Below are 23,558 nucleotides of genomic sequence, written 5' to 3' on the forward strand. Positions count from 1 at the left end.
CCAGTTTGGCTCAGTGGATAGAGCTTCGGCCTGCGGACTGAAGGGTCCCAGATTCGATCCCGGTCAAGGGCATGTACCATGGTTTCGGGCTCATCCCCAGTGGGGAGTATGCGGGGGGCGGGGGGGGGGGGTTGCAGCTGATCGATGTTTCTAACTCTCTATCCCTCTCCCTTCCTCTCTGTAAAAAAATCAATTATATAAATATAAATATAAATATAAATATAAATATAAATATAAATATAAATATAAATATAAATATAAATATAAATATAAATATATATATATATATATTTATTTATTTATTTATTTACAGAGAGGAAGAGAGAGAGGGGGACAGAGAGTTAGAAACATCAATCAGCTGCTTCCTCCACGCCCCTCCCTGGGGATGTGCCCGCAACCAAGGTACATGCCCTTGACCGGAATCGAACCTGGGACCCTTCAGTCCGCATGCTGATGCTCTATCCACGGAGCCACACTGGTTTCGGCTCCCCTCATTTTTTTTTGAGGGCCTCCTCCTCCCTGCCCGTTCCCCCCACCTCAAAAGCACCCCCATGAGATTGACCCAATACCCAGACCTGACCCCGTCCTTCCTCCTCTCAGGGCCCTCAGGACCAAGGCCCACGTCTTCCGCCGGGCATTCAAGGCCTGGTACCGTCTCCCATGGACCCTGGAGGATGACCCGCCCAATCCCATGAGGCTGCTTAAAAGAACTGAGCACAGCTGGGTCCCGGGGCAACAGAAAAGCAAAACGTGTCACCAGCAATGACATGTACTCTTTTTTTTTTTTTTTAAAATATATTTTATTGCTTTTTTACAGAGAGGAAGGGAGAGGGATAGAAAGTTAGAAACATCGATGAGAGAGAAACATCGATCAGCTGCCTCTTGCACACCCCCTACTGGGGATGTGCCCGCAACCAATATACATGCTCTTGATCGGAATCGAACCTGGAAGCCTTCAGTCTGCAGGTGGACGCTCTATCCACTGAGCCACACCGGTTTCAGCAACATTTACTCTTTATTCAGCAGGCAGGCCCCGGTGCCCGCGTTTCCCACGTTCGAGACCTTGAACCCTCCCAGCTGCGGCCCCTGAGTTACGAGGAGCGTACTGTTATCATCCTGTTTCTGTAAGGGTAGCAAGAGGCAGAGCTGGGATTCCACTTGGGATCGGGTTTCTCCAGGTGTGTGACTACTCCTCTTCGGGGAGACAACAATGCCCCTGGGATGATCCGGAGGGAGGGCTGCTCAGAAGCGAGGTTCCTATTTTCTCTTAGTGGTGGGGGCAAGACCTCAGCCTGGGTCCCCCCCCCCCCCCCAAGCCCCAGGGACGGGGTTGGGGTCAAACCAGGCAGAAGGAAGCATTAAGGGTTGATTCTGGGCAGGAGCGGGAGGAGGAGGCGTGGTCTTGATCAGAGATATTTTAGAGGCGGTGAGTAGGGGCTGAGGTCAAGGTTTGGATGCCACCTGTGAGAAGGCGTTGGCCCAAATGGTTCTCCGGACCCACTGGTTATATCTGCAGACGTTGGTGTAGACCCCCGGCTTCTCCTTGGATCCGCAGGGGACGTTACCCCAGGATACCAGGCCTCGGAGACGGTCTCCACACACCAGGGGGCCCCCGGAATCGCCCTTCGGGAGGGAAAAAGGGAGAGAGTCAGTAATACAGGGAGAGAAAGACAGGGGAACAGGAGTGAACTCGGACATGTAGAAAGGGAGAGACACCCAGAGATGGAGAGAAATACTTGGGGACAGACAGACAGACAGACACACACACACACACACACACACACACACACAGTCACACACAGGGAAATAGAGACACTGAGGGAAACTCAGGAGCATGGAGAAACAGACACAGAGAGAAAAAGAGAAAGAAAAAGAAATAACCCTTGCTTGTTTGGCTCAGTGGATAGAGCATTGGTCGGCCTGTGGACTAAAGGGTCCTGGGTTCGATTCCAGACAAGGGCGCATGCCTGGGTTGTGGGCTTGTGTCGCATGCAGGAGGCAGCCGATCAATGATTCTCTCTCATCATTGATGTTTCTATCTCTCTCTCTCCCTTTCTCTTCCTCTCTGAAATCAATAATATATTCTATATACTAAAACCCAAATATGCAAAAATGACGAAACGGTGGAACCACCGATTGCTGTGACTCGCACTGACCACCAGGGGGCAGATGCTCAGTGCAGGAGCTGCCCTCATTGCTCACGCCTGGTGAGCGCAGAGCGGGTGGTGGGAGCCACTCCTGCCTCCACTGCAGGCCACCAGAAAGGGGTGAGAAGTCCTGGTTTGTGGGAGCCCCGGACCACGAGAGGGATGTCTGACTGCTGGCGGGGATAGGGCCTAAGCTGGGAGTCAGACATCCCCTGAGGGGTCCCAGACTGTGAGAGGGTGCAGTCCAGGCTGAGGAACCCACCCACCCCCCAGTGCATGAATCTCATACACTGGGTCTCTAATATATATATATATATACATACATACATACTGAGTGGCCAGATTATTATGATCTCTGAATGCATAATAATCTCACCACTCAATATATATATATATATATATATATATATATATATATATATATATATATATATATTGGAGACCCAGTGCATGAATTCGTGCATGGGTGGGGTCTGGCCAGCCTGTCCAGGGGGAGGGGACATAGGCGATTGGCCTGCCTGCGGTTTGAACTCCTGGTCAAGGGGTTTTATTTGCATATTAACCTTTTATTATACAGGATATACAATTTGCATATTAGCCTTTTATTATATAGGATATACAATTTGCATATTAGCCTTTTATTATATAGGATATACAATTTGCATATTAGCCTTTTATTATATAGGATATACACTGAGTGGCCAGATTATTATGCGTTCAGAGCTCATCATAGTCTGGATACTCAGTGTATATACAGTATATATATATGTGTGTGTGTGTGTGTGTGTGTGTGTGTGTGTGTGTATGAAAAAGAATAAAGGTTAAGAACAGAACAGAATCCAACAGTTGGAGGGACAGAGGAAGACAGAGAGATGTCCTTTCTCTTCATTGTGTCACCCAGTTCACCGTGTATAATTCATCTTCTCCTTGGCTGGCACAGGTCCTTCAAGGCTAAGTTTTGGAATAAGGTGGAGAGACCCGGTGGACCACAGTGGAGGAAACCCAAGTGAAAGGTATTTGGGGATGGAGCCCCTTCTCTCCTCAGCTAGGGTCCCCCTCTTTCCCAGCGTGGCCGTGTCTGAGCAGGACCTGTGGGCTCTGTTTGAGGAAGGACACGCCCTCATGCCATCTGCCTCTTTATGGTGTCTCTCTGGTTCTTGCTCTCTCCCTCTCCATCTCCATCCCTGGTGGCATTTCCCATCTTTGCTGGATGTGACTCTGAGTGTGAATTGAGTCTCTCACCCTTTTCTTTTTATTAAATATATATATATTATTTTTTGCCCTAACCGGTTTGGCTCAGTGGATAGAGCGTCGGCCTGCGGACTGAAGGGTCCCAGGTTTGATTCCGGTCAAGGGCATGCACCTTGGTTGCAGGCACATCCCCAGTGGAGAGTGTGCAGGAGGCAGCTGATCAATGTTTCTCATTCATGTTTCTGACTCTATCCCTCTCTCTTCTACTTTGTAAAAAGGCAATAAAATAAAAAAAAATATATTTTTATTGATTTCAGAAAGGAAGGGAGAGAGAGATAGAAACATCAATGATGAGAGAGAATCATTGATCGGTTGCCTCCTGCACGCCCCCACCAGGGGACCGAGCCCACAACCAGGGCATGTGCCCTTGACCGGAATCAAACTGCAGGCCAGCGCTCTATCCACTGAGCCAAACCAGCCAGGGATCTCTCTCAACCTTTTTATGCCTCAACGTCTCTGTAAAGCCCAGTTAAGGTCTCTCTGTGTGTGTCTCTCCCTTCCTGTCTCTGTCTGTGTTTTCGTGTCTCTGTCCTTTGCTGTGTAACTGGCGGGTCCCGCCATGGGCCTCACCTGGCAGGAATCCTTCCCGTACTTCTCATCCCCGGCACACACCATGTTCTCGGTGATCTGGCCGGGGTAGGCCCGCTCACAGTCCTCACGAGGTACCAGGTGGACATCTGCACACTGGATGGTGTTAGGAAACACACCTGATATGAGAGAGAGAGAGAGAGAGAGAGAGGCTCACTTCAGGAGCCATCCTTCCCACATCTTCCCCAGCTACCATCCGAGTCCTACCAACCCTACCATTTCTCCCTCCTCTGCTGGCCCCCATCCCCCACTGGCTCCCTTCTCCCCATTTGTCTCTTGTTCTTAAAACCCATTGCCATTGGCCTTGACTCTTGATAGGTCCCTCGTTATGCCACTCTTCCCTCCCATTGGCTTATCTTCCTCATCAGTCCCTCCCTTCTCCAGGAGTCCTCATTTCCTGTCGCCTTTTCCTTTCTTCCTAGGTCCTGCCTCCGCTTCTCTCTCCTCCATGGGTCCCACCTTCTCCAGTAGTTCCAGCTGACCTCCAGAAGCTTCCTCTATGAGTGACCGCCCCTGTCACACCCCTTTGTCCTTCACTGGACTGTTCTTGTTCATTGGTTCATCCTGGTTGGTCATCACTGGACCATTAGACATTTCCAAACTGGACCCTTCTTTGCCCATTGGCTCTCCCTTCCTATTGGCCCTTCATCCAATGGTCCACCTCCCTCATTGGTCCTTTTCTAAATGGCTTTCCCTTCCTATTGGCCCTTCATCTAATGGTCCAACCACATCCCTCATTGGTCCTTTCCTACATGGCTCTCCCTTCCTATTGGCCTTTCATCCTATTGGCCACCTCCCTCATTGGTCCTTTCCTACATGGCTCTCCCTTTTTATTGGCCCTACATCCAATGGTCCATCTCCCTAATTGGTCCTTTCCTAAATGGCCCTACCTTTCCGTTGGCCCTTCATCCAATAGGGGACCTTCTTTTTTGGTCCTTCACTTACAGGTCAATGGTTCCTGCTGATTTACTGGACTTCTTTTTTCTTCTAGTGACTCCGTTAGACTATTCACTCTTCCCCCATGGTCTCGCCCCCATTAGCTCTCTCTGCCCATCCACTCTGTCAATTCATACCCTTCAGCTGGCTATCCTGCCTTATTCATCTCTCTTCTTCCATTAGTCCCTCCTCCACTTACCCCTTCTTGATCACCAGTGCAGCCCTTTAGACAACTGGTCTCCTTTCCGATTGATGTTTCCCCATTGGCCCTCCACCTCCTCACTGACCCATCACCTTATGGCCCACCCAGCCATTACCATTCACTCACTGGTCTACTTTCTCCCACTGGCTATTCACTCATTTAGCCCAACTTCCATATTTGTCTTTCCTCCGCTTTGACCTTTCACCCAGCGACACACTGCCCCATGGGACCACCTTCACCTTTGACCCTTCCCCCTTTGGCCCACTGGCCCGCGTCCCCATCGTCCCCGTCTTACTGACCACTGGCGGTCTTGCCCCAGCCCAGGATTTGGCAGCTGGTGCGGTTGGCAGAGCAGTCCCTCTCCAGGGTCAGGGGCTGGATGCGGTCCGAGAGTTTGGCTGGGCGCTTCAGGCGTAGCAGCATGATGTCCTGGTCGTGCGTGCCGGCGTTGAAGCCGGGGTGGACCACGGTCTGGACCACCGAGCTCTGCTCCTGGAAGCTCTCTCGCTCGTAAATGTTGTGCTTCCCCAGGTAGACCTGCAGGTTCCTGGGAAAGAGGAGGAGGGCAGGGTCGCACCTGGAGCCCCTGGGCTGAGGCTGAGACTCCAGATGGGGTGGTGATGGGACGGGGGGCAGCCTGGTGCCCCAGGAACTATCTGGCCTGTTTCCTTCCATCTTCCCAGCTCAGCAAAGGACGATGCTATCCTTCCAGCATAAACTTGGAGACTTCTTCTTCTTCTTCTTTTTTTTTTTTTTAAATATATTTTTTACAGAGAGGAAGAGAGAGGGATAGAGAGCCAGAAACATTGATGAGAGAGAAACATCAATCAGCTGCCTCCTGCACACCCCCTACTGGGGATGTGCCTGCAACCAAGGTATGTGCCCTTGACCGGAATCAAACCTGGGACCCTTCCATCCACAGGCCGATGCTCTATCCACTGAGCAATAGGGCAGCCATAGGTATTTTAACAACATACGTTGGTCCTGTCCTTGGCCTGCTGAGAATTCTTCGATGACTCCCCACTCACTCTGAGGAGAGACCAAAGTCCTCACCAGGGCCAACATGGTCCTCCCTGTCACCTCACAGGCATCTCCTCCCTTTCCCTCCCCCCGCCCCCTCTCTCTTTCTTCTCTGGCCACACTGGTTTCCCTGCCTTTCCTTGAACACAACAGCCATCCTCCCGTTCCAGGGCCTGTGCCCTGGCTGCTCCCTCAGCCAGCAACTATCCCCCTCTTCCCCCCCAGATGTCTGCGTGGTTCCTCCCTCCCTCGCCTACTTCACAGGTGACCTCCTCATCCGAGGCCTTCCCTGCAACCCAATTAAGATGTAAATATCCACCCCAACAGGTAGTCCTTATCTCCCGCTCCTGTTTTCTTCTCCGCCAGAAAGACCTATCATTATTCTTTTGTGGATAATGTAGGTGCTGTTACGTATCTGCCTGTCTTACTGTCCCTCCTCCCACCACGGCCTCAGTGCCCCACAGACAGAACCGTCTGCGAAGATGAGGACGTATCTGTGCGACGTGGCCCGGGGGCCACTGGCCACAGGCAACCACGGAGCGCCTGGAGCGTGCCCCGTGGATTTGGGGTTTCATCCAGTCTTTATTCACCTCAATTTAGGGAGCCACCGGCGGCGGATGTCGAGGCACTAACCAGTGGTCGGCAAACTCATTTGTCCACGGAGCCAACTATCAACAGGACAACGATTGAAATTTCTCTGGAGAGCCACGTTTCTAAAACTTAAACTTCTTCTAATGCCACTTTTTCAACATAGACTCAACATAGACTCAACATAGATGGCTGTTGTGTTCAAGGAAAGGCAGGGAAACCAGTGTGGCCCAGGCCATGGTATTTTGTGGGAAGAGCAACACTCAAGGGGCCAAAGAGTTGCATGTGGCTCGGGAGCCGCGGTTTGCCGCCCAAGGCTCTAGACCAGTTGTCGGCAAACTCATTAGTCAACAGAGCGGCCAAAATGGGGCCTACAGGCCCTTCCTGTGGACATGGACTGTCCCTACCTCACTGGGCACCTGGCCCGTCGTCAGCGCTCAACAGCTGTTTGTTCATCGAACGCAGTGGTTCTCAACCTTCCTAAGGCTGCAACCCTTTATTTATTATTTATTTATTAACATATTTTATTGATTTTTTTACAGAGAGGAAGGGAGAGGGAGAGAGCGTTAGAAACATCGATGAGAGAGAAACATCAATCTCAGCTGACACCTGCACACCCCCTACTGGGGATGTGCCCGCAACCAAGGTACATGCCCTTGACCGGAATCGAACCTGGGACTCTTCAGTCCGCAGGCCGACACTCTATCCACTGAGCCAAACCGGTTAGGGCATGCCTAGACGCTTCAATACAGTTCCTCATGTTGTGGTGACCCCCAACCATAAAGTTATTTTCGTTGCTACTTCATAACTGTAATTATGAATCATAATGTAAATAATCTGTGTTTTCCGATGGTCTTAGGCGACCCTGTTAGCTACCACAGGCGACCCTGCTAGCTACCACAGGTGACCCTGCTAGTTATCACAGAGAACCGCTGCTGTAGAGCCTAAGACCATCGAAAAACACTGATAATTACATTATGATTCATAATTATAGTTGTGAAGTAGCAATGAAAATAATTGTATGGTTGGGGGTCACCACAACAGGAGGAGCTGTATTAAAGGGCTGTGGCGTTAGGAAGATGGAGAACCACTGCTCTAACACGTGGCTTTTTGCACCCTGGGGATGTGTCCCAGGCCCTCTCCGCTCCTCTATCCGGCCCGCTTTCTGGGTGATCTCATTGGGTGCCGTGCCTTTAAATGCTACCTGTCTGCCGGCGGACGCCACCTGCATCTGTACCTTCCGCTCTGACCTGGCACCCGTCCTGGGCATGTCCCCGGTCTCCCAGACTCACCTTGGCAAAAGCAAAAAGAGACTGGCGCTCCCCTGCCCCCATCCAAGCTGCTTCTCAATCCCTCTTCTTCTACTCTGACGACGCAGCCAAAGACACAACTGCCCCGCAGTCCAGCCAAATCCTTGGAGCCAGCCCGGCTGGCTCTCTTCCCCTCCCATCCCACACCACTAAGTCCTGCCGGCTTCGTCTCAAAATGACCCCAAGGTTTCTAATCCCAGAGAGGAAGGGAGAGGGATAGAGAGTTAGAAACATTGATGGGAGAGAAACATCGATCAGCTGCCTCCTGCACACTCCCCACTGGGGATGTGCCCGCAACCAAGGTACATGCCCTTGACCAGAATTGAACCTGAGACTCTTCAGTCCGCAGGCTGATGCTCTATCTACTGAGTCAAACCGGTTAGGGCTTGCATCAACCCCCACCACCAGCCAGCATCCTGTCCCCAGCCAGCATCTTATGGCGCCAAACCTAACCCTAACCCTAACAGTAACCATAACCGTAACCATAACTGTAACCCTAACCCTAACCCCAACCCCAACACCAATCCTAACCCTAACCCCTACACCTACCCCTAACCTCTAACCCTAATGCCTAACCCTAACCTAACCCCTAACCCTAACCCTAACCCTAACCCCTAACCCTAACCCTAAACCCTAACCCTAACCCTAACCCCTAACCCTAACTCTAACCCCTAACCCTAACCCAAACCCTAACCCTAACCCTAACCCTAACCTCAACCCTAACCTTAACCCTAACACCTAACCCTAACCTATAACCCCTAAACCTAACCCTAACCCCTCACCCTAACTCTAACCCCTAACCCTAACCCTAACCCCTAACCCTAACCCCACCCTAACCCCTAACCCCTAACCTTAACCCCTAGCCCTAACCCTAACCCTAACCCCTAACCTTAACCCTAACCCCTAACCCTAACCCTAACCCTAACCCTATCCCTAAACCCTAACCTTAACCCTAAACCCTAACCCTAGCCCTAACCCGAACCCTAAGCCCTAACCTAACCCCTAACCCTAACCCTAACCTAACCCCTAACCCTAACCCTAACCTAACCTCTAACCCTAACCCTAACCCTAACCCTAACCCTAACTTTAACCCTAACCCTAACCCTAACACCTAACGGATGGTGGCCCGGGCCTCCTCATGCACCCCTTCACCTCCTCTTGCCCAGTGCACGTCCCACAAGGCAGCCAGATTGCTTTGGAGCACCAAAGCACATCTTGCTGCTTCCCAGATTCAACCCTCCGGTGCGGGTTTCACCTCTCCCTGCACTGAGAACAAACCCTCCCTGGTGTCTCCCCCCCCCCCCCCCCCCCCATCTCTCCCTCCTGGGCCCTCCCTGCACGCTGCCTCCCCCGGGGAGACGGCCAGCCCTCCGGAGCGGCGGTTCTGCTGGTTTGCTTCGCGGCTCAGCTCGGTCCCCGGGGCCCCACAGGGCCGCCTGGCCCACATTTACTGCTCAATTAACTATTGGCCAAATGAGACTGGTTATCAGATGGCCTGGCGCTTGGCCGGGGAGGGGAGGGGGGTAAATGCGTGCCATCCCGTGCCCGAAGCCTGCAAGACCTTGGCGGGCTCTAATTGCCACCACTCCCCGTCCCTCCGTCCCTCCGTCCCTCTGTCCGTCCGCCCGCGGTGTGGCAACTCACGGTTTCTGGCAGTGCGCGGCCGTGAGCACCCAGGACGGGTGGACGAGGACGCCGCCGCAGAGCAGGCGGCCGGCGTTGTAGAGGGCGGCCTGGTAGGGGTGCGACATCCGCTCGCAGGGCCCGCCCGACAGCACCTTGTCCTTCCTCTCGGCCTGGACTGCGGGGGAGAGGGGGGGCCGGCGTCAGAGAGAGCAGGTGTGCACCCGCCGGGGGGAACCCGGTCCTGCCCTGATCCTCCAGATGGTCTCCGTCCCCACGCCCAAAGCCAGCCCCGTCCTCCCTCTCTCCCCCATCTTGGCCGCCCGCCACCTCCCACCCCCTTCTCCCTGTCTGCATCCCCCATCTCTCACCTAGAATCCCGCTTCTGCCTCGTTCCAAACTCACGTGCCCCTCCACACCTGTGTGGCTCCCATTTTCCAGTTCCAATCTCCGCCCTATCAGCAACCCACACTCCCCACCACCACCCTGTCCCCAGACCTCCCCCCCCCCCCCCCCCCCCCCCCCCCCCCCGCCTTTCCCACCTGCTGCTGCCGTGAGGACCAGCGCTGCCATCAGCATCTTCATGGCCGGTCCTGGGAGGGGAAGCCAAGTGCTCCATCAGGCCCCTGCTCAGGCCCCACGCAGGCCCCTCCCCCTCCTCCCTCCTCCGGCCCCTGCCGCCTCCCCGCTGCCTGGCCTGCCCAGGCCTCCCTGACCCCTGACTGCTGATCTTTATCTAGCCTCCGGATTTCTCATCTCCTACACCCCCGTCCCCAGCTGAGGATCCCTGGATGGCGGGTGCCAGGGAGACCCCAGCGTGGCCCCTGCAGGTCCCAGGGGCCCCCTGTTGAGGGCAGTGGGAGCCTCACGCAGTCTTTCTCTGCCCCTCCTCTCCGTGGCATCTGTCAGCCTGCCTAGGCACAGGGAAGGAGGCCAGGCCCCAGGGGCCCCTGATATCCTTCCTCCCCATGCATCTTGCTGTGCATCTCAGCTCTGGGCTCGCCTGGGGCTCAGGACCCGCACGTTTTGATTCTGGGGTGCGGTGAGGTGGTCTTACCTGCTGGGGGCCGCTGCATCCCGGCCCAGGGGCAGTGCATGTCAGGGGCAGGCGGAGGCGGAGACACGGGGAGCTGAGGGGAGGAGAGGAACTGGCAAAGCAGCAAGGATGCCTGGAAATGAGAAAGAGAGAAGAGAGACAGACAGACAGACGGACAGGAGGAGGAAGAGGAAGAGGCAGGCGGGAGAGAGCAGACGAGGTAGGGGCCGTGGGGCCGGGGCGTCAAGGGCTGCTGGCTTCGGGCCTCCCTGCAAGAGGCCTGTCTTGCCCCCACCAGCCCGGGTGCTTCCTTTTAACCCACATCTCCCAGGTCCCCGAGGCCGCAGGCTGCCCCTCCCTCTTCCTCCTCGCCTGCCCTCCCACACACATTCTTCCACCCCCCACAGCCTGCTCCTGGTGACCCCTGACCCCAGCTTCCAGGAAGGAGCACCTTGTCCCTACGTGCACCTGGGGGCCCGGACTCCTGGGTCTGAGGGAGGAGGGGCTGGGGGCCCGGACCCCTGGGTCTGAGGGAGGAGGGGCTTGGCGCCTGAACCCCTGGGTCTGAGGGAGGAGGGGCTGGGGGCCCGGACTCCTGGGTCTGAGGGAGGAGGGCTGGGGACCTGGACCCTGGTCTGAGGGAGGAGGGCTGGGGGCCTGAACCCTGGTCTGAGGGAGGAGGGCTGGGGGCCTGGACCCCTGGGCCTGAGGGAGGAGGGGCTGGGGGCCTGGACTCCTGGGTCTGAGGGAGGAGGGGCTGGGGGCCTGGACCCCTGGGTTTGAGGGAGGAGGGGCTGGGGGCCCGGACCCCTGGGTCTGAGGGAGGAGGGGCTGGGGGCCCGGACCCCTGGGTCTGAGGGAGGAGGGGCTGGGGGCCCGGACCCCTGGGTCTGAGGGAGGAGGGGCTGGGGGCCCGGACCCCTGGGTCTGAGGGAGGAGGGGCTGGGGGCCCGGACCCCTGGGTCTGAGGGAGGAGGGGCTGGGGGCCCGGACCCCTGGGTCTGAGGGAGGAGGGGCTGGGGGCCTGGACTCCTGGGTCTGAGGGAGGAGGGGCTGGGGGCCTGGGTCTGAGGGAGGAGGGGCTGGGGGCCCGGACCCCTGGGTCTGAGGGAGCAGGGGCTGGGGGCCCGGACCCCTGGGTCTGAGGGAGGAGGGGCTGGGGGCCCGGACCCCTGGGTCTGAGGGAGGAGGGGCTGGGGGCCTGGACTCCTGGGTCTGAGGGAGGAGGAGCTGGGGGCCTGGGTCTGAGGGAGGAGGGGCTGGGGGCCCGGACCCCTGGGTCTGAGGGAGGAGGGGCTGGGGGCCCGGACCCCTGGGTCTGAGGGAGGAGGGGCTGGGGGCCTGGACTGTGGGTCTGAGGGAGGAGGGGCTGGGGGCCCGGACCCCTGGGTCTGAGGGAGCAGGGGCTGGGGGCTGACCCCTGGGTCTGAGGGAGGAGGGGCTGGGGGCCTGGACTGTGGGTCTGAGGGAGGAGGGGCTGGGGGTCTGGACTCCTGGGTCTGAGGGAGGAGGGGCTGGGGGCCCGGACCCCTGGGTCTGAGGGAGGAGGGGCTGGGGGCCTGGACTGTGGGTCTGAGGGAGGAGGGGCTGGGGGTCTGGACTCCTGGGTCTGAGGGAGGAGGGGCTGGGGGCCCGGACCCCTGGGTCTGAGGGAGCAGGGGCTGGGGGCGGACCCCTGGGTGTGGGAGAGGGAGAGGTGGGACCTTGCCCTCCTCATTCCCTGGACCTCTAGGTCTGCCTCTGCCCGGGAGCCGGGTGGCGCGGGGTCAGCGTGGTGGGGTGACTCACCCACCTGCCGTCCGGTCCCTCTGGGCTGGGGAGAGAGTGAGCCAGCGGTGAGAAAGCGTGTGTCACCGGGCTGGGACTCGACCCTGCCCGGGGCCGGGTGCAGGCCGGGTGCAGGCCGGGGCGCCGTGGGCAGAGGCCGGAACAATCCGGCTTTGTCCGCCCCCAGCGCCCCGTGCCATGCTCCCGGCAGCTCCTTCTCCAACCTCGCTTCCAGGAAGGCGGGCGGGCGCCCCTCAATGGCTCCCTTGTCCCTGCCGGACAGTCCCCTGGCCGCGCCCCGGCTGTCCCCCCACCTCTGCCCCCTGCCCCGTATCAGGGCCCCGGACCCGCCTGCGGACCCTCGTCCAAGTCTGCCCACCTCCGTGGTGTGGGTCCCTTTCCCTCCCTGGCCCTGGTGGGCCAACCGAGTCTGCCTGTCTGTCTGTCTGCCTGTCTGTCTGTCTGTCTCTGTGTTTCTCTGTGTCCCCCCATTGGTCTCCCTGTCTCTTTATCCCTCTGCTTCTTTCTCCATCCTTTTCTCTGCGTCTGTCTTTCCTCTACATCTCAGAGCCTCTCCACCTCTCTGCTTCCCTGCCCCAGGCTCCCCCGGCTCTGAGGAGAGAGTGTGTGTGGGGAGGGCCCTGCCAGAAGGGTGTCAGGTTCCCGGCCTCCAGCGGGGGAGACGGGGATGGAGGGGGGCGTGGGGAAGCTGGGGGGGGGGGGGGAGGGGAAACTGAACGCACACGGGGAGAGACAATGCAAGGGGCTGCGAGGAGGGAAATGCGTGTGGGTGCGGTGATCACTGGGTCAGGGAGAGGTGGGGGTGGGATGGGGATGGGGGGGTGAGAAGGAAAATGAGGGTCTGGGGTGGGGGGGGCTTTCAGGATGGTCCTTGGGCAGTGAGGTCAGCGGATGGCAATAATGAACGTCTGTCTCCGCACAGCTGGGCCTTGGCGCTGCCTTTTTTTTCCCCTCCTTTTTTCCTTGAATGAAACCGTATTGTCCAGAGCCCTGGCCGGGTTGCTCAGTGGTTAGGGCGTACCCTCCCCAACTCCCTACCCCACACCCCACGAAGGTTGCGGTTGGAGCCCAGGGGTCAGGGCACATCCAAGAATGAACCAGTGAATGCATCGATAAGGGGAACAGCAAAGGAATGTCTCTGTGTCTCTCCCTGCCTCTCTCTCTTTCTCTAAAATCAATTAAAAAAAAAAAAAGGTTGTTGGACCCCGGCCCGGCGACTCGGTGGTTAGAGTGCCCACCTGCACATCAAAGGGTCGTGGGTTCGACTCCCGGTCAAGGGCACGCATGTACTTACGTGAATTGCAGGTTCGATCCCCGCCCAGGTTGGGGTGTGCTCAGAAGGCAACCAATCCGATGTGTCTCCCATTGACGTTTCTCTCTCTCTCTCCCCTTCCCTCCTTCCCTTCCACTCCCTCTAAAAATCATTAGGAATTGGCTCAGTCAGTAGAGCGTCGGCCTGCAGACTGAAAGGTCCCAGGTTCGATCCGGTCAAGGGCATGTACCCTGGTTCTGGGCACATCCCCAGTGAGGGGGGGTGTGTGTGCAGGAGGCAGGTGATGGATGTTTCTCTCTCATTATTGATGTTTCTAACTCTCTGTCCCTCTTCCTTCCTCTCTGTAAAAAAAAAAAAAAAAAAAAAAAAAAAATCAATAAAATTTTAAAAAAGTAAAAAGAAGCAAGAGTTACTACCCAGATGTACTTCTCAATCCCCTCACCTTTAAAAAAAAAAATATTTTTATTGATTTCAAAAAGAAAGGGAGGGAGAGATAGAAACATCAATGATGAGTCATTGACCGGCTGCCAACAGCACTCCCCCTACTGGGGATCAAGCCTGCGACCTGGGCATCATAGTATGTCCTTGATCGGAATGGAACCTGAGACCCTTCAGTCCGCAGGCAGACACCCTATCCACTGAGCCACACTGGCCAGGGCCCTTCACCTTTTTCACCTCGTCCTCCTCATGGGGATGTAAAAGTACAGCATAACAAAATATCCTATCTAATAAAGTGGGAATATGCTAATTGACCCTCCTGCTGTCACAAAGATGGCGGGGCTCACAGCCAATAAGGAGGGAATATGCTAATTGACTGTCACACCCTCAAAGATGGTGGCACCCACAGCCACAAGATGGTGACATTCACTGAGGTGGCAGGCACAAGGTCACTTCATGCACCTGCCTCTGGAGTCCTCTAGTCCTCTCATCCCTCCAGTAACCCAGGGCTGCCCAAGGCTCAGGTAACCAGGGCTGGCTGACGCTTGTGCTGCCGGCAGTGGCAGCAGCAGAGGTGTGATGGGGCATCACCTTCCCCTGATCACCAGGTTGCCATCCTGCAGAGGACCCCTGGACTGTGAGATGGGGCAGGCAGAGCTGATGGGCCCCCACCCCCCTCCAGTGCATGCATTTTCATGCACCGGGCCTCTAGAATTGTAATAACGATGGATGATGCCAGCTGGGAACTGGAAATATCAGGGGGGCGGGGGGAGGGGGGTCACGGCATTAAGCACACGATTGTCTAACCACTATGTTGTACATCTAAAATGAATGCAAGATGACATTGAAGGCAAACTGCAACCGAAAGGTTCAAGTTAAGAAAATAAAAAAATAAATGAAAATCTCAAAAAAAAAAAAGTTTATTTTTAACATTTCATTAGCTCACTCCATGCAAAATCAAAACAGGAAAAAAACTTAACCCATTTAAAAATATCTATAATAATAATAAAAGCATAATATGCTAATTAGACCTGACAGCCGAACAGTGGGACGAATGCCCAGATGACCTTCCGATGACCTTCTGGATAAAGCTGGGCCGAGTCTTTTGCACGAATTTTGTGCATTGGGCTTCTGGTGTGTATGTGTGTGTATAAATATAAATATCTATATCTATATCTATATCTATATCTATATCTATATCTATATCTATATCTATATCTATATCTATCTACCTATCTATCTATCTATCTATATATTTATTGATTTCAGAGAGGAAGAGAGAGAGAGAGAGAGAAACATCAATGATGAGCCATTGACCGGCTGCCTCCTGCACGCCCCCTACTGGGGAGGTGCCTGCAACCAAGGCACATGCCCTTGACCGGAATGGAACCTGGGACCCTTCCGTCCACAGGCCCACGCTCCATCCACTGAGCCACACCGGTTTCGGCTCTCGCCACCTTTCGAGAGAGCAGCCGAGAGCCACGGCCACGGCCACGGCGAGCGGCCGCCACGTGTCCCCGGTTCCAGCTCTGCCCGCTTCTCCAGCTGCGCTCTAGGCCTTCACCCGTGCTGCCCTCTCCTCCCAGAAGGCTCTGCTCGCAGCAGGTCCTGCAAGTCTGCTTGGGGACCGCCTCCTCCGGGAAGCCCTCCCTGAACACCACCCAGTTCCCAGCCGCGGCCAGCGGCCGGGTTAGTCACTCTCCCTCTGGGTTCCCACAGCGGGTGCCTCCCTCGGGTCACCCTGCACCCTGACCAGGTGGTGGGTTCACTTCCGTCTCCCCCGTCGGACTGCCAGCTCCTGAAGGGCAGGCCGGGGGCTGACTCAGCCTGTGTCCCAAGCGCTGCTGCCGGGACGTGGCCCGGAGGAAGCCTTAGGAAATGTTGACACACTGACTAAATGACTCCATTATGCCCACTCCTGGTTTGCAGATAAGAAAACCGAGGCTCAACCCTGGCCGGTGGCTCTGTTGGCTGGGCCTCGCCCCGTGCCCTGGGAGGTCGTGGGTGCAACGGGAGGTCTGTCCCTGGTAGGGGACGTGCAGGAGGCGGCCGATCGGTGTTCCGCTCTCACATCGATGTTTCTCTCTCCTCCTCCCCTCCTTTTTCTCTCTGAAAAGATCAGTGAAAAAATATATATAAAAAAGGAGAGGAATCGGAGGCCCAGAGAGACAAAGGTAATTGCTCAACGCGAAGCACCCAGGAAATGATGGAACCTGAACCGAAACTCGGCTTCCAGCCTGGGGATGGCCATGACGCATCTCTCGGCACCCCCGCTCGGTCCGTCTTGCTACACTGTGGGCTGTGGATTGAGGAGGAATAGCTGAGAGCCGTGCAGGGAAGGAGGGAGGTGGGTAGGCTGAGGGGAGTGGAGGAAACTAAGAGAGAGAGAATTAAGTCCCCAACGCCAGGCGTGTGCCACTGGCCTTTTGGGCTCTGTCATCCTCACGTGTCACACATACACACACACACACACACACACACACACACACACACGCTTAATTATGGCGTGTTGTTCTCCTATTGACATGCTCCATTTTATACATTTAAAAAAATATATTTTATTGATTTTTTTACAGAGAGGAAGATAGAGGGACAGAGATTCAGAAACATCGATGAGAGAGAACCATCGATCAGCTGCCTCCTGCACACTTCCCAATGGGGATGTGCCCGCAACCAAGGTACAGGTGCCCTTGACCAGAATCGAACCCGGGACCTTTCAGTCTGCAGGCCGATGCTCTATCCACTGAGCCAAACCGGTTTTGGCATGTTCCATAAGAAAAAGTCATGGCCCTCACCGGTTTGGCTCAGTGGATGGAGCGCCAGTCTGAGGGGTTCCGGGTTCGATTCTGGTCAAGGGCACACACCTCGGTTGCAGGCTCAATCTCCGGGAGGCAACCGATGGATGTGTCTCTCTCCCATTGCTGTTTGTGTCTCTCTGACCTTCCCCTCCATTCTACTCTCTCTAAAAACCAATGGGGAACTATTTGTGGGTGAGGATTAACAAACAAAAATAAAAAGTGATGAGAAATAGCCAAAACCGGTTTGGCTCAGTGGATAGAGCGTCGGCTTGGGGACTGAAGGGTCCCGGGTTCGATTCCGGTTAAGGGCATGTACCTTGGTTGCGGGCACATCCCCAGTAGGGGGTGTGCAAGAGGCAGCTGATCGATGACTCTCTCTCATCGATGTTTCTAACTCTCTATCTCTCTCCCTTCCTCTCTGTACAAAATCAATAAAATATATTTTAAAAAAAAGTTATGAGAAATAAATATAGAACCCTAGAGAGCGATGCAGGTACCAGCCCTGGCTGGTGTGGCCCAGTTGGTTGAGCATCATCCCAAACACTGAAAGGTGGTGGGTTTGATTCTGGTCAAGGCACCTGCCCGGGTCGCAGCTCGATCCCCTGTGTGGGGTGTGCTGGAGGCAGCCGATAGATGTACCTCTCTCTCTCTTTCTCTCTTTCTAAATAATTTCTAAAAAGGATATGCATGCTGAAGTATTTAGAAGGTAGTGTACCAATGTCTATACTTTATTTTGAAATATATTTAAAAATCAGTTATTTTATTTTATTGTTTAAAGTATTACAAATAGCAGTACTTATATCTCCCCTAATTTTTAACAGTTGTTTTTTTTTTGGACTAAAAGAGAAATACAAGTTCATTGATGCAAATAAAGTAAAAAAGAAAAGAAAAAGAAATCAGATTAATGGACGGCTAGATCGGTGGTCGGCAAACTCATCAGTCCACAGAGCCAAATATCAACAGTACAACGAGTGAAATTTCTTTTGAGAGCCAATTAAAAAAAATATATATATATTATTGATTTTTTACAGAGAGGGATAGATAGTCAAAAACATCCATGAGAGAGAACCATCGATCAGCTGCCTCTTGCACACAACCTACCGGGGACGTGCCCGCAACCAAGGTACATGCCCTTGACCGGAATCAAACCCGGGACCTTTCAGTCCGCAGGCCGACGCTCTATCCACTGAGCCAAACCGGTTTTAGCAAGAGAGAGTGCCAAATTTTTTAAGCTTAAACTATATAGGTAGGTACATGGTTATTAACTTAATCAGTGTACTCCTCAGCTGGCCTTTGCTAAAAACTCAAGGGGCCAAAGAGCCGCATGTGGCTTGAGAGCCGCAGGTTGCCGACCACGGGACTAGAGCAAACAGGTGGATACGAGATACAGGAAATGCAGTAAAATGCTAATGGTACGATCTCCGTGGTAGATCGGTGGGTGTCTATTGTAAATTGTCCATCGCATGCGAGAAACATTTGGTGGTAAGATGCTGAAGAATGCGCCTAAAGGAACTTGAGGAGATGTAACCAGGAAAAAGGGGGACAAGTCACAGCCGAGGAGAAACCACACCCACTGGAGGCTTAGTCAGTGGCCCACAACTTGCCAGCACCTTCTGACGTCATCAGGCCTCCCCCCCCCCCCCGCCCCCCACCAGGGGGAAATAGGAGCTACTTCTCAGATTTCAAAGACGAAGGAGCAGGGAGTTAATGTGCTCCAAGGCAAATAGCTTACAGGAGCCAGACCTGGGGTGAGTGCCTTTCACTGCTCTGCTATCCTGCATACCCCAAGGGGAGGAGAAAAAAAAAAAGCTGTTTTTAAGGAATTACACAAGAGGACTAGGTGAGGTCATTGCAAGGAGGCTCACCTGCAGACTCGTGTACAGGAGCAGAGGCAGGACCGGGGAGCTCCAGCCGAACTCAGGGCCATGGCCATGTTTTGTTACTTTTATTTATTTAAATATATTTTATTGATTTTGTACAGAGAGGAAGGGAGAGAGATAGAGAGTTATTATAGAAACATCGATGAGAGAGTCATCGATCAGCTGCCTCTTGCACACCCCCTACTGGGGATGTGCCCGCAACCAAGGTACATGCCCTTGACTGGAATCGAACCCGGGACCTTTCAGTCCCCAAGCCGACGCTCTATCCATTGGGCCAAACCGGTCCCGGCCATGTTTTGTTACTTTTAAAGATTTTGGACTGAATATTGATTTGGGCTGGCATGCTGGACAGAGGGAACGTTGATGGAGCTTCATGGGGTGGATGTCTCAAAACCCTAGACATCCCATCAACGTGACACGGATCCAGAGGAAGGACAAGGCCAAAGGCTTGGACCCCTGGGTCTGAGGGAGGAGGGGGTGGGGCCTGGACCCCTGGGTCTTAGGGAGGAGGGGCTGGGGGCCTGGACTCCTGGGTCTGAGGGAGGAGGGGCTGGGGGCTGGACCCCTGGGTCTGAGGGAGGAAGGGTCTGGGGGCCTGGACTCCTGGGTCTGAGGGAGGAGGGGCTGGGGGCCTGGACCCCTGGGTCTGAGGGAGGAGGGGCTGGGAGCTGGGGGCCTGGACCCCTGAGTATGAAGGAGGAAGGGTCTGGGGGCCTGGACTCCTGGGTCTGAGGGAGGAGGGGCTGGGGGCCTGGACTCCTGGGTCTGAGGGAGGAGGGGCTGGGGACCTGGACTCCTGGGTCTGAGGGAGGAGGGGCTGGGGGCCTGGACCCCTGGGTCTGAGGGAGGAGGGGCTGGGGACCTGGACTACTGGGTCTGAGGGAGGAGGGGCTGGGGGCCTGGACCCCTGGGTCTGAGGGAGGAGGGGCTGGGGGCCTGGACCCCTGGGTCTGAGGGAGGAGGGGCTTGGCCTCCTGGGTCTGAGGGAGGAGGGGCTGGGAGCCTGGGGGCCTGGACCCCTGAGTATGAGGGAGGAGGGGCTGGGTGCTTGGCCTCCTGGGTCTGAGGGAGGATTGGCTGGGGGCCTGGACCCTTGGGTCTGAGGGAGGAGGGACAGGGGGCCTGGACTCCTGTGCTTTGTGGGAGGAGGGGTCTTGGTTTACCCTAATGCAGACTATTGGTGGAGAGCGGGGTCCAAGGGAGACTCAAGAGAGAGATGAGATGAGGAGAGGAAGGATCTGGAGAATGTTGGCCAGAAGGAATTCTGGGAGAAAAACTGGAAAGACAGGTGAGAGGACTGAGTCCCGGCTGGAGAAGATTCCTCTGTCAACTGAGTCTGAGATGTGATGGCCCAGGGAGAGCCTCTGACAGCTGGAGGCCCAGGGTGTGGCCGGGCCCTGAGTCACAGGGACTCCTCCCTCCTTCCGCCTCTCTTCCCTGCATTCTTTGAGGACAGGAGCCCACCTACACAGGCACCCAGCCCCATCCCTCTCTCCCACCTGGGACACCGGGTGCTCACGTGTGGACGGCCCTTGTGGAACCTCCTCCCTCTGACCTAGTTTGCCACCTGTGAGAGGCTCAGAACCACTTTCACATCCATTTCAACCCTCCATTTCTCTTCTCTCTGACTGTCTCTCTGTCTCCCACTTAATGTTTGGGGAAAACGGAGACCTGGGAACACCCCTCCCCTGGCCCATTGGGGGGCAGGAGACACTGAGGCTCAGCATCAGATGCATTTGCCCCTCCCGTCTCTCTCTCTCTCTCTCTCTCTCTCTCTCTCTCTCTCTCTCTCTCTCTCTCTCTCTCTTAATATTTTTTATTATTATTATTATTTTTTACAGAGAGGAAGAGAGAGGGATAGAGAGTTAGAAACATTGATGAGAGAGAAACATCGATCAGCTGGCTCCTGCACACCCCCCCCCCCGCCCCCCCCGCCACTGGGGATGTGCCCGCAACCAAGGTACATGCCCTTGACCAGAACCGAACCTGGGACCCTTCAGTCTGCAGGCTGATGCTCTATCCACTGAGCCAAACCGGTTAGGGCCCGTCTCCCTCTGATAAAGTCTCTCACCAACCTTGGGCCTTCAGAGGTCCCCACCCATATTTCTCAGGTTGTAGAAAGGGAAAGGGGAGGAAGGAGGCAGTTTGGTACATGCTCTTTATTCCGTGAATATTTCAAGTTACATGTTGACGACTGCATGCATTCATCATTTTTTTTCCTTTTCTTTTAACATCAGAGAGCATACACCTTCTTGCATGACACGGAACCAGCTCTGCACAATGATTATCCTGAGCAGCTTCGTTCATAGCCTCGTCCCAGAAGTATGTACTGTTTACCTAAAGCATCCACTAATTCTAACCTTGCTCTGGATTTTACCAGAATTCCCAGGCCCACGGGGAGGAGTACAGGGTCTTGCTCTCCCTTGCCCAAGTGCCTTCCGAATATATTTGACCGATTTACAATTCCAATGGCGGAGGCTCCTGGTTTTATGGCATCTCTGCCGGCACAGAGGTGTTGTGGTTGTTGTTGTTGTTGTTGTTGTTTTAATCTTAGTTGTTGTTTTTTGCTTGATTTCCTTTGGTTTACACACGTATCCTATTGTTGGGATTTTACTATGACTTTGAGCAAAGGTGAAGTCAAATATGACCACAGGTCCTGCGTGTCCTGGTTTCCTGTCAGTTTTCTGGTTCAAGGCGCAGAGCTGGAGAGACGGCTGGGAGCTTGGCGAGGCTAGCTGTTGTTTTTTATGGTCTCGTTGATCCAGTCGGTGAACTTGCAGACTTGGGTGTACACACCGGGGTTGTTGGGTTGGCCACACGGGAATGCGCCCCAGGACACCAGGCCCTGCAGGGTGCCTTGGCAGATCAGCGGTCCCCCTGAGTCACCCTGGAGGGGAGAGAGCAGATTAGTTTTGGCTTTGGAGCAATCAGCACCGAGGTCTTAATATTAACACCCCCGTCCCCCAACACACACACACACACACACACACACACACACACACACACACACAGTTATCGAGTCTTTGTCCTGCCAGACCACTTGCCTTCCACCCTACCCAATGGGAAGAGACTCATGGTCTCCGCGGACCAATGGGAGAGCAGGAATGAAGGCAATCTTGCCAGAGGACATTGGCTTGAGCCCCCAGCCAATGGGACCCATCATGGGAAGGGGCGGGGCTTCCATGGTGAAGGACTCTTCCCCCAGCCACTAAAAGAAGGCGGATTGTCCCCAGGGAATTCCCCCCCCCCCCCTCCCCGCCCTTGCCTGGAACATGGGACAAAATACTCCTGGGAACCAGGCACAGAACCAGGCACAGGGTCAAGTGCAAAGTTAAAATGAAGACCACCTGGAGCAAAGAGATGCGTTTCAAAACAGCAACAAGAGTTGAAAGCAGGGGTGGGCTTGTCCCTGAGTGTGGGGCTCAGTTATCTCCCACACACCTTGCACATTCTTGAGTCAGGTCGGGGGTGAAAGAGGGACCCCCAGTCTTTAGGACACAGTCCTGGCCTAACACACATATCACCTCTGCCTCTGAAAGCAAATGTGAGCAAAGATAGTGGAGGTACTAAGAGGCAAAGAGACAAAGAGAAATGAGAGAGAGAGAGAGAGAGAGAGAGAGAGAGAGAGAGAGAGAGAGAGAGAGAGAGAAGAAGAAGAAGAAGAAGAAGAAGAAGAAGAAGAAGAAGAAGAAGAAGAAGGAGGAAGAGGAGGAGGAGGAGGATGAGGAGGAGGAGGAGGAGGAGGAAGGAGGAGGAGAATAGAGAAGGGGGAAGAGAGAAGCAGACATTTCGGGGTGGGGGAAAAAGGCAGAGATGGATGAAATGAAGAGGTTGACCGAGGCAGAACAAGAGAGAGAGAGAGAGAGAGAGAGAGAGAGAGAGAGAGAGAGAGGAGAGAGAAGAAAGAGAGCGATCCCAACACAGAAGGAACACAAACGTAAACAAGAAAATGAAATGAGGTGTGAGGAAAGGTGATCCTCAGAGATAGTGATGAGGTTACAGAGAAGGAGAAGGGGGGACAAAGAGGAGGGAGGGGCTCCTTCTTTCCCCAGGCAGGACCCCTGTGAATGAGACCTAAGCTCTGGCAGGAAATCTCAGTGATAGCCCTTAACTGCTTGATTGCCTTACTGATTGCCCCTAACCGCTTCTGCTGCCAGCCTCATCACCCCCTAATCACTCCCCTGCTAGCCTGATTGATGCCTAGTTGATCCCCTGCCAGCCTGTTTGCCCCTAACTGCCCTCCCTTGCAGCCCTGGTCATCCTTAACTGCCCTCTCCTGCAGGCCTGGTCACCCCCAACTGCCCTTCCCTGTAGACCTGGGTACCCCCCCTCCTTGCAAATGCCCTTCCCTGCAGGCTCAATCCTCCCCAACTTCCCTTCTCTGCTGGCCTGGTCACCCCTAACTGTCCTCCCCTGCAGACTTGATCGCCCCCAACTGCCCTCCCTTGCAGGCCTGGTCCCTCCCAACTGCCCTCCCCTGCTGGCCATCTTGTGTCCACATGGGGGCAGCCATCTTGTGTGTTGGAGTGTTGGTCAATTTGCATATTACGCTTTTATTAGCTAGGATTCTGACATTTTTTGCCCATCAAGGACTTTTGCAATGATTATATATATATATATATATCCGAAACCGGTTTGGCTCAGTGGTGGAGCGTCGGTCTGCTGACTGAAAGGTCCTAG

The 23,558-nt window shown here is 54.8% G+C and overlaps 2 protein-coding genes across 5 annotated transcripts in view; both read right to left on the reverse strand.

Moving 5' to 3' along the window:
- Positions 1-793: 793 nt before the first annotated feature.
- Positions 794-12,649, reverse strand: LOC311633483 (kallikrein-6-like). The gene is made up of 7 exons (XM_084906233.1): positions 12,494-12,649; positions 10,723-10,834; positions 10,208-10,258; positions 9,687-9,843; positions 5,424-5,671; positions 3,969-4,105; positions 794-1,623 (listed from the first exon to the last, which is right to left on the reverse strand). Exons 2-7 carry the CDS (start codon positions 10,760-10,762, stop codon positions 1,444-1,446), a joined length of 813 nt encoding a protein of 270 aa, XP_084762359.1. The 5' UTR covers positions 10,763-10,834; positions 12,494-12,649; the 3' UTR covers positions 794-1,443.
- An 8,367-nt stretch (positions 12,650-21,016) lies between these two features.
- Positions 21,017-23,558, reverse strand: part of LOC311633492 (kallikrein-7-like) — a gene marked incomplete at its 5' end in the record, with an annotated part of 31,505 nt that continues 28,963 nt past the window's right edge. For all 4 annotated transcript variants that reach the window (XM_084906252.1, XM_084906253.1, XM_084906251.1 and 1 more), the window contains one exon: positions 21,017-21,765. In XM_084906252.1, the coding sequence (XP_084762378.1) occupies positions 21,610-21,765 (156 nt within the window). In that variant the 3' untranslated portion in view covers positions 21,017-21,609. The remainder of the gene's footprint in view (positions 21,766-23,558) is intronic.

The sequence above is a fragment of the Pipistrellus hanaki genome, assembly GCF_964339955.1.
Source record: "Pipistrellus hanaki genome assembly, chromosome: 15".
Taxonomy (NCBI): domain Eukaryota; kingdom Metazoa; phylum Chordata; class Mammalia; order Chiroptera; family Vespertilionidae; genus Pipistrellus; species Pipistrellus hanaki.